Source organism: Maylandia zebra, linkage group LG11 (genome assembly GCF_041146795.1).
Source record: "Maylandia zebra isolate NMK-2024a linkage group LG11, Mzebra_GT3a, whole genome shotgun sequence".
NCBI lineage: Eukaryota > Metazoa > Chordata > Actinopteri > Cichliformes > Cichlidae > Maylandia > Maylandia zebra.
This window is the reverse complement of record NC_135177.1, coordinates 20,747,240-20,759,373: the sequence shown is the minus strand read 5'-3', so window position 1 is coordinate 20,759,373 and position 12,134 is coordinate 20,747,240. Positions and strand designations below refer to the sequence as shown.

General features: G+C 38.7%; 1 protein-coding gene across 3 annotated transcripts; it reads left to right on the top strand.

Annotated features, from left to right (window-relative positions):
• The first annotated feature begins 5,422 nt into the window (after positions 1–5,422).
• On the top strand, positions 5,423–11,751 carry LOC101480956 (uncharacterized). Of its 3 annotated transcripts, XM_076889980.1 has the most exons (10): positions 5,423–5,651; positions 6,827–6,928; positions 7,211–7,351; positions 7,458–7,630; positions 7,871–8,007; positions 8,549–8,634; positions 9,089–9,410; positions 9,504–9,672; positions 10,127–10,251; positions 10,587–11,751. In XM_076889980.1, exons 7-10 carry the CDS (start codon positions 9,261–9,263, stop codon positions 10,905–10,907), a joined length of 765 nt encoding a protein of 254 aa, XP_076746095.1. In that variant the 5' UTR covers positions 5,423–5,651; positions 6,827–6,928; positions 7,211–7,351; positions 7,458–7,630; positions 7,871–8,007; positions 8,549–8,634; positions 9,089–9,260; the 3' UTR covers positions 10,908–11,751. The 3 variants fall into 3 exon arrangements, with proteins under 3 accessions (XP_076746095.1, XP_076746094.1, XP_076746092.1); XM_076889979.1 differs by lacking the exon at positions 6,827–6,928; XM_076889977.1 differs by having other exon boundaries at positions 5,423–7,051.
• Positions 11,752–12,134: the final 383 nt, after the last annotated feature.

The window sequence follows — 12,134 nt, the reverse complement described above, 5'->3', positions numbered from 1 at the left end:
ATTACACATCAAGGCTAGATTTGTCTGCTTTCAGGTGTGTGTGTGTGTAATTTCAAACCTGTGTCCCAAATCTGATGTTTTACCACCAGCTCAGCTCCAAAAGGCAGTTCACTGTCTGAGCCAAACTGTGCAAATTTCTGCTGCCAAATTGGAAAAATAATCTCAGAAGGATTTGCCTGTACTGAAATATTCGGTTTCTCCAAAGGGTGCAAAGATTTTATCACACAATTATGCACTCAGATCTATACAAATGAATCCATAAATGGGAGCAGTACGCTCACAGTTATTGTTTCCGTGTAGCAAAAACTAACTCAAAGTAAAAAGTAACGTTTAGCTGCAAAATTCTCTATTTTGTGGCTGTATGAAAGAAGCTGATATTGATACTGCAGAGGCTTTATGAGATACAGTGTCTCCAATATAAAAACTCTCCCTTCTCTCTCTCTCGCACACACACACACACACACACACACACACACACACACATTCTGAGACACACTTTTATTGCATGTCTCCGAGCCATAGCCATACACACTGGATACACCGCAGAGAGAGGAAAGAGATAATTGCATTCACTTTAGAAGTAAAACAACAGTTACAGACTTAGTGGGTGTGCATTTGTGTGTAATGTGTGTTTAAACCTCTCAACCATCAATATCAGTGCGCATTAAAGAGAACTCTGGCCCATTCTGTCTTATGCGCTGCTTGCCCTTGGAGAACAACACAGTACCTATTGACTCCAGCTCCTCTAAGCTGGTTTCTCATTCACTAATTAAAATTTACCCTTTAAAGTGTGTGTCCATCCATATATATTTATGTATGGTGTGTACGTATGGGTGTGTGTGTGTTTGCATATGTACAGTAAGAGAAAGACAAAGAGTATTTAAAAGGAGAGAAAGAACAAGCTCAAGTACACACACACACACACACACACACACACACGCACGCACGCACGCACGCACGCACACACACACACACACACACACAGAGATGCACCACAGTTAGTGTTTTAGGAGACTGTGGTGGTAAATGAAGCGTGAAATGAAGAGTCAGAAATGTTAGAACATTCCTTCCCCAGGGAACCTCTACAGCGGACTGACACAGACCGGGCCAAGATAGATCAGGACAAACGAAATCAAACCGTTAATGTCACTGCATCAATACGCCCCCTGGTGGGTAGAGCATGATATGCGTGGTTAAGAACATCTGTGAGTTACTTTACGTCTTCTTCTTTAACTTAAACAGAATGTAGGATTGATTTTTCATTTTCTTTCTCTAGATTACAAAGTCTTGTGCCATACTGATGTTTGCCACTTTGAGCTGATGAGTTTTTTGTGTTTCTTGCCCTTTAACAAATCAGAGGGAACATCCTAGTCCAGGAGTACTGATATTCAGCCAACACAAAAGGTGTGGTAGCCAGTTCATATTTTAATGGCAAATCAAATCAAATATATGTGTTGATTAAAGTCTCCGTCACACAGGCAGAGACACAGGTGAGCGACCTGCTGCCAACCTCTGGTACCAACGGGCAGGGACATATGGGTAGTAGTAAACATCTATGTCATTGCTTTGAACCCTAGAAGTTTGCAAAAGTCACTTGTGGTTTGCATTGAAGAGGCTAACACCTATTTGATTTATGGGGGGGGGAAACAAAAAGCAAGTTGTGGGTAAATAGAACTTAACAAACAATTAATTTTGGTTATATTCTTTTAGTCATATATAATGTACACTTACAATAGCAGCAAGTTACTGATCTAGCCTGGTACTGATCATTAGCTTTGATGAATAAACCCCTCTTCCATTTTCTCTTATTTTGTGTAGGAAATAATATATGCCTTACTTTATCTTCTGATTCACTTTGTGGCCCAAACATCCTTCTTTGGACCCCTATTCCCCATATCTTCAGTGTACAATATGCCTCCTCAGCTCTGACAGAAATCTAATGTCTCCACTGTTCTGATTCATCTTCATGTTTTCCTGGTCTGTTGTGTTTGTGACAGCTTTACAGCCTGAAGTAATTAGCCACCTCCAGTGCCTTGCAAGTACTTGTTGGGTTAATGTGTCTCCTATATCTATGAGATGGGAATATGCACTAACACAGACCTCAGCAATATGAATGATATAGTCCCAATATTAAAATTAAGTGGTATTTCCCTTAAATAGCCATTGCTAACATTATTATCCCAGAGTTGACCACCGTAGCAGGTCACCTAATTCCATTGGAGGCAACGTCAGCCTTTCTCTCCTCCCCAACCAGAGTCCATTACAACATCGGGTCTTATCTTCTCTAATATGCTCTGCTGTTAATGAACAATCAGTCCTGTTAATGTCCTCCTAATTAATGGCCCATCAGCCTCTTCAGAGTGGTAATTAAGTGCCAGTTGAGGCGTCTAATTGGCATGATTTCTGATTGGATCAAGTCACGCTTGACCCTCTGGGACACAGGAAGTGAATTACAGCGTTGTCATCGTTGTGGAGAGGACTTTTGCAAAGACTGCTGACTTGCTTGCTTAAGAAATAGAATCATCTTGTTAACCTGAGTGGCAGTGAGATGCAAGACAGTTTCACTTGAGTGACTCTGTCAGCGGACAGATCTCTCATATCTGAGTCAAACAATCACTGATGCATTTCTGTTTTCTCATCAACTATGGATCAAGATCTGTTTAAACTGTCTTTTCCAGTACATAAATAATTATAGTGCATTAGCAAAAAAAATAAAAAAATAAAAAAATAAATAAAATAAAATGTTGATTAACCAACTGGGACCCTAAAAAAGCCTTTATAGCTTGACATCTAACATCCTTTGCAGTATTGTGAAAAAATAAAATACAAAAACCTAAGCTAATACACCCAGGTGCTGCTAATCAAATGTACATCAGAAAGTGTAGTCACCTCTGCAAAAGTGGAGGTTTTGGTGTTTTGCTGGTCTGGTTTATTCAGCTGTGCATTAACACAATAGCACGGTTTTCCCAGGAGGGGAAACTGAAGCAAATTTAGATTTAGACTTTCTTTATTGTCATTGCATTATAAATATGAATTTATGAATCTCACCAGTGTGGTGTTGTCAGCAAACTAAATAATGGCATTAGTGGGATGGACTGAGGGGCAGTCAGTCACAGTGCTCTGGGGAGCCAGTGCTGATAGCGAGGGTGGAAGAGAGATGGGAGTCAAACTTGGTTGGTGAGAAGGTCTTTGGCCCAGCAGCAGGTATAAGAGGAGAGGCCAATGTCAGACAGCTTCCTGATCATCTCTCTGGGATGATTGTGTTAAATGCTGAGCTGTAGTCAACATAAAAACAACCTCACATAGTTTATACTATGTTCCCGATAGTTCAAGGGATAATGCAGAGCTGTGGCGATGGCATCCTTTGTGGGTCTTTTCACTTTGTTGGCATAATATGAGTGTGGATCAAGAGTCAGTGGAATACTGATTTGATGTCATTTGATACCAGCCTCTCAAAGTACTTAATGATTATGGGTGTGCAGTAAGTGGGTGGATGGAGTGTCTGAGTTGGGTCTTTTAAACTCAAAGTGTAAGAAGCGGTTCAGCACCTCTGCCTGTGTGGTGTCCACGTTGGTGACTGTGGGAATGCTTTCCTTGTGGTTAATGATGTTCTGTGTACCATGCCAAGCCCACCTGAGGGCATTGTCAGCAAAGTGGTCTTCAGTTATCCTCTTATAGTCCTTTTAGGCCTTCCTGATGTGTACTTTCAAGTCAGCCCTGTCCCAGGTCCTGTCTCTGAACCTGAATGCAGAGGCACTGTTCACAGGGAGGGTCTGGACATCCTTGGTGATCTAGGTTTTCTGGTTTGAACTGTAACATTTTCTGCATAACTGAAGATGTAAACGCCCAATGCTCAGAGAAGCAGCAAAAAACCCAAATGCAACATCTCAGACTATACAGCCCTCAGTTAACTTGTTAAAGGTAGCGATAATGACAGTACAGTTAGAAAAAGACTAAAAACGTACTGAAGGTACTGAAGGTGAACCAGAACAACCCACTTTTCTCTCTAAAAAGAACATGCCAGCACAGCTTAGGTTTGCAAAGTTGTGTCTGAACAAACCACATAATGACAAACAAAAATAACAAATAACAAAACAATAACAAAAAAAGTGATTTGATTTGATTTGATAATGCAATGATGTTCTTTGGACAGATGAGAACAAAGTAGAGATGTTTGCCTATCAGCACAAACACCTCATACCAACTGTTAAGCACGGTGGCGGAGCGCTGATGATTAAAGCTTGCATTGTATCCACAGGACGTCACCTTGCAGTGATTGAGTCGACCATGAGCTCCTCTGCATACCAAAGTATTCTAGAGTCAGAAGGGAGGACATCTGTCCAACAGCTAAAGCAGACTTTTTCTGTGCACTTTTTCTTACGACTTCACAGATGCAAATCCAGGATTTTTATTTATTTATTTTTTACTGTTTTTGGCTCTGGTTTTGCTTTATACCAAATGTTTAAACCATTAAATGTCTCACTGTGATCTCTCACCAGTTGCTACCTGCTGCGAAGGTAGAGAAGGAAAGAATTCTCTGTGGGAGTGCCACAACGAATAACTTTCACACTGCAGTCATTTGCTCCATTGTTAAATGATAGATAATCATTTTAATTTACTACTTTGAGACATATGAATTTAAAATGGCACCTATGATTTGTGGCCAACGGTTTCGGTGAGCCAGATTGATGGTGATTTTGTTCACTAATTGGCTACACTGAGAAGGAGAAAAAAGGATAATAGAGAAAGGATTTTCACACAAACACGAGTTTAAAACCAGCTAGAATTGTGAGATAGATTCACACGGCTGGAAACTGGCTGCGAGCTGCTCGGTTAATTAGTTTGACTGTTAAAAAGAACAGAAATAGCCAAAGGTTTCGGGCAAAGTTAAAGGCAGAGAGAAGGCTCGATATAATACAAGCTAACAGTGTGAGGTGGCAGTTTTCACTCACATATGGCTGACTGGTTGCTTCAAGCTGTTGGATAATGAGTCAGAGAAAGGTAAAGAGAAGGGGGGGAGGGAGGGGGGGAGAGAAAAAGGAGGGTGAGAGATGAGTGGAAGGAGAGGGAATGAAGAGGACGAAGGAGAAAGGAGAGAGAGAGATGTAAAGGAGAAAGGGGTTAGATGGGGGTGATGTGGCTTTATAATGAGGGGACAGAAGAGACAAACACCTGAGTAGAGTGAGAGAGAGAGAGAGAGAGAAGGTTGGAGGCAAATGAAGACTCCATTTGGCAGCTACTGTACAGACACACTCACACCCTCGATGCACAGAGTATACTGGTTGCTCGGAGCAGCTTGGGATAATAGGAAACACAATAAGGTGGTTTTTATAATGAGAAACAGCTGAACCACCGATGGCAGAGACGAGAGTGAAGAGGGTTGCGGGCAATGGACAGCTCCACTTACTGTACACAGCAAAAATGCCAGTGTTGATTTTTCAGTGTTAGTAGATTTCAACAGAGTTCCGAGTTAGTTCAACACTTAATCGAGTTAAAATAACACATCGGGAGTTGATTCCTGAAAAGTGTAAGTGTGGATTTTAGTCGTTACTGCATTTTAACACTGTGGGTGTTAAATTAGACCACGCCTTCATTTCCTGTGGAGCTTCGCATTTCAGAATCTTCGGTCGCCATTTTTTCTTGCTGCTGCGGTAAGTTTTATTCGGTCAAATATTAAGTTTTAGATTGATGTTAGAACAAGTAACATGATAACTAGTAAAAACAATAGTATTTGTATCAAAATACATTATCTTTAAGTGTCATATTTGAATTTTAACTGTTTTTTGTTAAGCTGGGCTACTGCTAGCTAAAACTGCAAAGTACCAGTTACTTTCCTAGCATTCATTTAGCATAATCTGGCTGTTGGCAGACTATAACGAATATTACTTGTTAATATATGTCACAGTTTTTACTAAACGCCTTTTATTTATTTTCAAATTAAACTTGCTAAATCCTTAGTTCAGGGGTCTCAAACCCGCGGCCCCGTGTGGGACTCCCTCCCTCCCGGTTTGAGTGCGAGGGAGGGAGAAAGTATGAGTTGCTACCCGCGAGAAACGGAAGATGAAAGCATGTAGATATAATAACCACTGCAGCCAAAAAGACTGGCTGACGAGCCCAGTTGTAAGTAAGCTGTTTATACTCGAGTGTACACTGTGTTCGCTGACAGTAAAGCTAGTTAGCGGCCGCGAGCCCGACGCGGGACCCGACGTATTAGCCAGGTTTTTTTTTTTTTTTTTTTAACCACGGTTCAGAGCCGCGGAGCTAGGCTTCGGTTAGTTTGGAGTGAGAAAAATGCGTTCAAGTTTGCGGTTTTGCCTTCTTATACAATATTTGAAATTTTAAAAACTAACGAGGAACTGCATTTTGGGAAATATTTGTGGGTGGTTTCTTTGTATTTTTTTTTTTTGTACTACTTGAACACTAAAGTGGCCCTCCAATGAGATGGCAGTGGCCCATAGCTCATTGAAGTTTGAGACACTGGCTTAGGTGAACTAGGATGCTTAAGGCTACCCTGAGAGTATGTATAGATGGAAAGATTTTTACACTAGAGTATGCCCCCTACATCTTGTTAATTATGGTAATTTCATATGTTATGCATTTCTGTGACAATAAGGCATTTTTCTTTTTTTAGATTGTTTTTTTTCATGGTAAAATAAGCATTTTTCTGCCTCTTTATATTAGGGTTTGTTAGAGTGCAGGGAGAGTTTTTATGGCTTAAAGTATATAAAAATAATAAAAAAGAAATATGGTTTCTACTAACCCCCGCGATTATCAAGAGACTACTGTATTGCAGTGCAGTTATGCAGTTTTGTTCTACTCTTGGAAGGTGGCGATATGCTGGTTCCTGTCGAGTTTAAGGGAATGAGCAAATGGGTCAGGGTACCAAAGACAGACGATGCCTACAATTACTCCGAATTTTTGCAAGGAGGTAATTTGAGTGTAGTGATTAAAAGTAACTAAGTAAATTTATTCATATACTATTCATGTAAGTATTGTTTTGATTTACTTGTACTTTACTCAAAGCCTTCACTGCAGATCAAGGGCAAATACTGTAAGTTTACTTCACTACATTGATTGCTAATTTAAATGAATAATTCTTTTAGTAATTGAATGAATAAAGAATTTATAAATATTGTCAAAGTAAAACTGTGATTCACGGATTTATGAATTATAAATTCATATAGAACTTTATTGATTGTTTCTTTTTTAGTGCTGGTGAAATTCAGTTTGCCAGGTTCTACCAATTTGGTCCTGATGGATTCTGCGGGAGTGGAAGTGGATTCGGACATATTTGATGAACTTTTGAAGTCATCTCAGGTGTCTTTCAGTGTCTTCACTGAAGAATGCAGTGGTAAGAAGTTTAAGCCGTATGTTTCATTTAAAAATGCGTTGTTAAATTTACTAATTTATAGTTGGTGTAATCATGTTTAAATCTATGAGGCTGTCTGTATTGTTAGACAACAGTGTTGCAGGGTCTTCTTCAGATCACACATCTTCATTAGAGTTGTCACCGTCACCTGCATCAGGAGGATCATCATCAGGTTCAGACACAACAATAATACTCGAATCTACCAAAGCTCGGAAAAGACAGTTAATTGAAGGACCTCCTGACAGCAACACTGCAAGAAATGTAAGTAATCTTCAGGATATGATATGTTGTAACTTAAGATTGCCAATTACCTGTTCATTTGTACCAATACTCAATATCTTTAAAAATATTATTAAAAAAATTATAAAAACAAAACAATGGTCCCTCTCATGATTAAATAAGATGTAGTGATTAATGCAAAGGCTATAGCAGTTGATGCTGATAATTTTTATACCCACCTGGTAGGTGCTTTCTATGAATTTCTTGCAATTGTTATTTCAGATCATCAGAGCAGCCTTGTATTCAAAGCCAGATGGTGATCAAGTATTTAAGGAATATGAGAAAACAAACTGCGCCTCTGATACTACAAGAAGAAGGATGGTGAACATCCTTGTGGCAGACATGGTAGAGAGTCATGGGTAAGTGATGTAAACATTAAGAAAAATCTTTGTTTTGTTTTTTTTTTTTGTCTGCAATTTTAGTTGTTTACCATTATTGCACCACTTAAATAGATTCTTCTATATGTCATGAAGTCATTGTTAAGTTAAATCAAATCAATCATAGTTTTCATTAGTTGCTAACCCCATATTGATAATGTTTCAAAAGAAAGTCACAATTTGTTATGGAGTGATGTTATTTTCCATTGTCATTATTGTAGTTTCTGAATATAGTGCTTCTTAACAGGGATGGTTGACAACAGCAAAACATTAGGAAAATGTCTGCATCAAATTGTCATAGTCCATGTGGAGCATAATCCAAGTCTTCATTTTCATTATTCTTAAAGACCTGTCAGGTGTGTGATGTGGTCAGTCATGATTTACAGATGATAGGTAGTTTGGGTAGTTCAAATCATACACCTGGATACATGTTGTTCTTGTTGCTGACATTTTATAATTGAACTTGAATCTGTGTTGGGGTAAATAATTGATAGTTTTCGTGTTCTCTGTATCTGCCTTTTAGGAGGATCCCACCAGTAAGTGTCCGCATTATGTATGCACACAACCTTGTTCCCAAACTTGAAGGACCCAGATTCAAAGAATGGTTATGTAAGTTATGATGTTATGATGCATACATGCTGTCAGTGTCATAGTCCTGGGTCTGTGACCCAGTTTTTATGCAATTAAGACTTTTTTGATTGTGGTTTACGTGATAAATGCCTACACCTGCAGATATGACAGTCAGTGGTCTGTGAAAGTATTTTGTTGTTGGCTTTTCTGATGGAGTGGTTAAAGAAATCATATGATAAGACTAATTCAGGTCAGTCTGTCATTCAGGCAGTTTATCAAGTTATTCCCTAATGGACCCAAAATAAATAAATGTAAAAAAATGTCATTGTGTAACAATTGATTTAAATAGACCTCTAATGCATGATGCCATATCTGGCTTTTTGACATGTAGCACTGAACAATCCCACCAGTCAGGAGTTTTCTTCACTTGCTACAAACAGAGTAGCAGGTAATCAATATTGAATAAATATCTCTCTTGCTCTTAATTCGGCAGGAACATTTCTATGATCACCAGAGTGGTTCTGGTTACCTGGCATGGAGATTGAAAACTGTGCAGCGCAACTCTACTGAAGAGATGAAGAAATCAAAGTCAGCTTTTCAAGACAGCCCCAAGACTCTTCGCAACAAATGCGAGACAGTTGTCGGGTGATGAATGCAAGGAAGCTATGTCAGTGATGAGGCACTCGACTGATATGAAAGTTGTCAAAGAGAAAATGAAGGTGACATTTCAACATAGGCAAAAAGTGATTCAAGATCCAGCCACAGCTTCTTCTGTCCTGGACCTTTTCCCAAGATTTCTGGATACACCTGGCTTGGTAAGGCATAAACTGATTGACTGACAGCTGTGTGGTTCCTTTGTTTGTTTGCTCGTTAATGCGTTCTTTCTATTGTCACATTTTGTGTTTCAGATTGACCAAGACTTCACAATGCTGTTTGGGGAGGAAGTGTCTGGTAAATTCCTTGCAAAGTGGCCAACATTCTTCAAGCCAAGAATCATCAAAGATTGCAAAAATCTGTCTCAGAGTACAGAATTGGATGACCTGCTTGTCTCTGCACAGGGGGACTCTGATGAGGGTGGTAAGTTGGAGATGGTAGACTTCACATGTCTTTACAGCATTTTCACAATTCCCACAGCACAATATATTAGGTGGACCATACTATTAAATCAAAACATGTTTTGGCACCTTTACAACAAATTGGAATACAGCTGTCGATTTTATAAATTACGTTGAGTTTCCGTTCATTTCAGTATGGTATGAAAAGGAATTTACAAACAAACTTTAATGGCATTTAAAGTTTGACAAAAAAAAGTTACTTAATGTTAGTATTGTTATGACTCAATATTTACGTCACTTGGTGGCCAGAAGATTTTAAGTGTCTTGAAATGAATTTTCATACCATACTGAAGACATTGGAAAACTGCTTTATTTGAAAAATTATCAGTTATCCAAAACTGAATAACATTGACAAAATGACTGCTGTGGACCTTAAAATGACAGTAATTGCGATTATCCTAATTCCTATTCTGTAGTTTGGGACTGCGAGTTGGCTGCCATTCTTTTGCTGCTTCACTTGTTACCTCCAACATCTAAGGGAAGGAAGTCTTCAAAGATTAGCACATCAGATGCTGCTCACCACCTAATGAAATTCATGAAGGTATGATTTTTTAGAAATGTGTTAAAGTAGCTTTCTCTTTTGATGAGAAAAGATTATCAGATGTTTTAAGAGGGCAAGGAGTTCCACTGTGCAGCAGATATATCTATGCCAGATAGGCTTGGTGTTGCAACGCCGGCACATTATTGTTACCATTAAACCTAAAATTACACATTGGAACAAAAATAACTGTGGGCCCGAAGTAAAACATTTTAATATTTATATAATAATATAATTAATATATTTAATATTGTCTTAATTTTAGGCAGCACTGCCACTCAACATCCGATTACCAATTTTGTTTAATGTGAATCATTTGGTTTCTTTCACTCCCTCAGGTGGGAGGTAGCATGGAGACTTTTCTTAAGGCTGGCCCCACTCAGCCATTCCTCCTGTGTGTTGGAGAAAGAAAGAACATCATCCAGACTTTCTACATTGTCCTAGATCAAAAGGTCATTCCCTGTGTGACGCAGACGGGAGTTGCAGCTTTTGACGAGCTTTTCAAGGCACATTTTGTATTTGCCGTGTCCTATGACGAAGCATTGCACAACTTCTACACATTCATCCAGACCACCGTGTATGGCATTGATGTTGGCAGCGTGAAGGAGAGTCCTCGGGTCAGGGAAATCAGAGCAAGAATTCTTCACAGTACAGTCTAAAGACATCGACTATACAGTACTTTGACTGTTCTTGTGTTACTTTTGCAAGATACACCACACAAGTTGCTCAGTGTTATTTAGACATGTCAAGTTCCAGCAACGTTTTTACTTTTGAGCTTTGGACAGCCTAGATATTAATTTATCTTTTACAAGCAACACCTCTTCAAAGCACGTGGAGACTTTGTTGACTCAGAGGTCATCAGTAATTTTTATTTTGAGCCTGCACCTTATGATAGAACCTTTGTTTCACAGCCTGTAAATGTGGCTCATCTTGTGACAGGACATGTATAGGACTGTTATTTCTCAACTACAATCCTCAGGAGTTCTGAAAGTACTGTGCAGTGTTTAGTTGGTTCATTGGAGGAAAGTGTTAATGACATGCGTCATTGCACATGCAAAACAATCTGTTGTTGAATGTTTGTCATCAAGAGAAACCTCGGAAAAGTTGAATGTTTTGATCAGCTTGAAAACCCATTCTCATATCTTAACAGAATCTAAAAGGATGAGACATTTTGAGCAAAAATGGAAAATAGTTGAACCTGTAGAGCATGTTTTCCTGTGTGTGTTTTGATGTACTTAAAGCTGCTTGTGCATGCTCTAAGTAATATGGAGACCGAAGAAATGATCAATGGTCACTTAAATGCATTTGTTATTGAGGATAAACTGGATGCTGTTGCACTGATCTGTGTAGATAATGTGGTGTATTATAGACCTTACAATGGGCTATTTTCAAATGACACTAATGACAAAATGTAGATTGTCCAATATTCTAGTTTTGTATATATTTATGCGCTGTTTATTTGTGGTGTATCTGCTGTTTGAATACAGAGTATTTTGAACACTGTTCTGTTGTTTCTTTTAATGGGTAGAGTGTCTGTAGCTGTGAATACATTTTAATTAATTGTAGCAGTAGAGATATCAGAGATTAATGGGAGTTTATTGTAATCTGGCTAGTATTGATGATTTGCCTGACACTAGTGTTAGTGTTAGACAATCAACACTATTCAGTGTTAAATTTTTAAACACCAGGGCTAGTGTAAAGTACTACCAACACTATTTGGTGTTACTTTTTAACACTTAACACGAGTGTAGAATATTGTTGACACTGGTCAGTGTTAGTCAGTGTTAATCTTTAACTCTGTACAGTGTTAGAATAACACTAGGTCATTGTTAAAAATATAACACTTTGAAAAGTGTTAATTTAACACTCAAAAGAGTGGACACATA

Excerpts from the sequence above, each read along its gene's own strand:
- LOC101480956 (XM_076889979.1), top strand. The coding sequence starts at position 9,261 with ATGTCAGTGATGAGGCACTCGACTGATATGAAAGTTGTCAAAGAGAAA. Across the intron at positions 9,411-9,503 it reads TTCTGGATACACCTGGCTTG|ATTGACCAAGACTTCACAAT; the intron begins GTAAGGCATAAA and ends TTTGTGTTTCAG. Across the intron at positions 10,252-10,586 it reads ACCTAATGAAATTCATGAAG|GTGGGAGGTAGCATGGAGAC; the intron begins GTATGATTTTTT and ends TCACTCCCTCAG.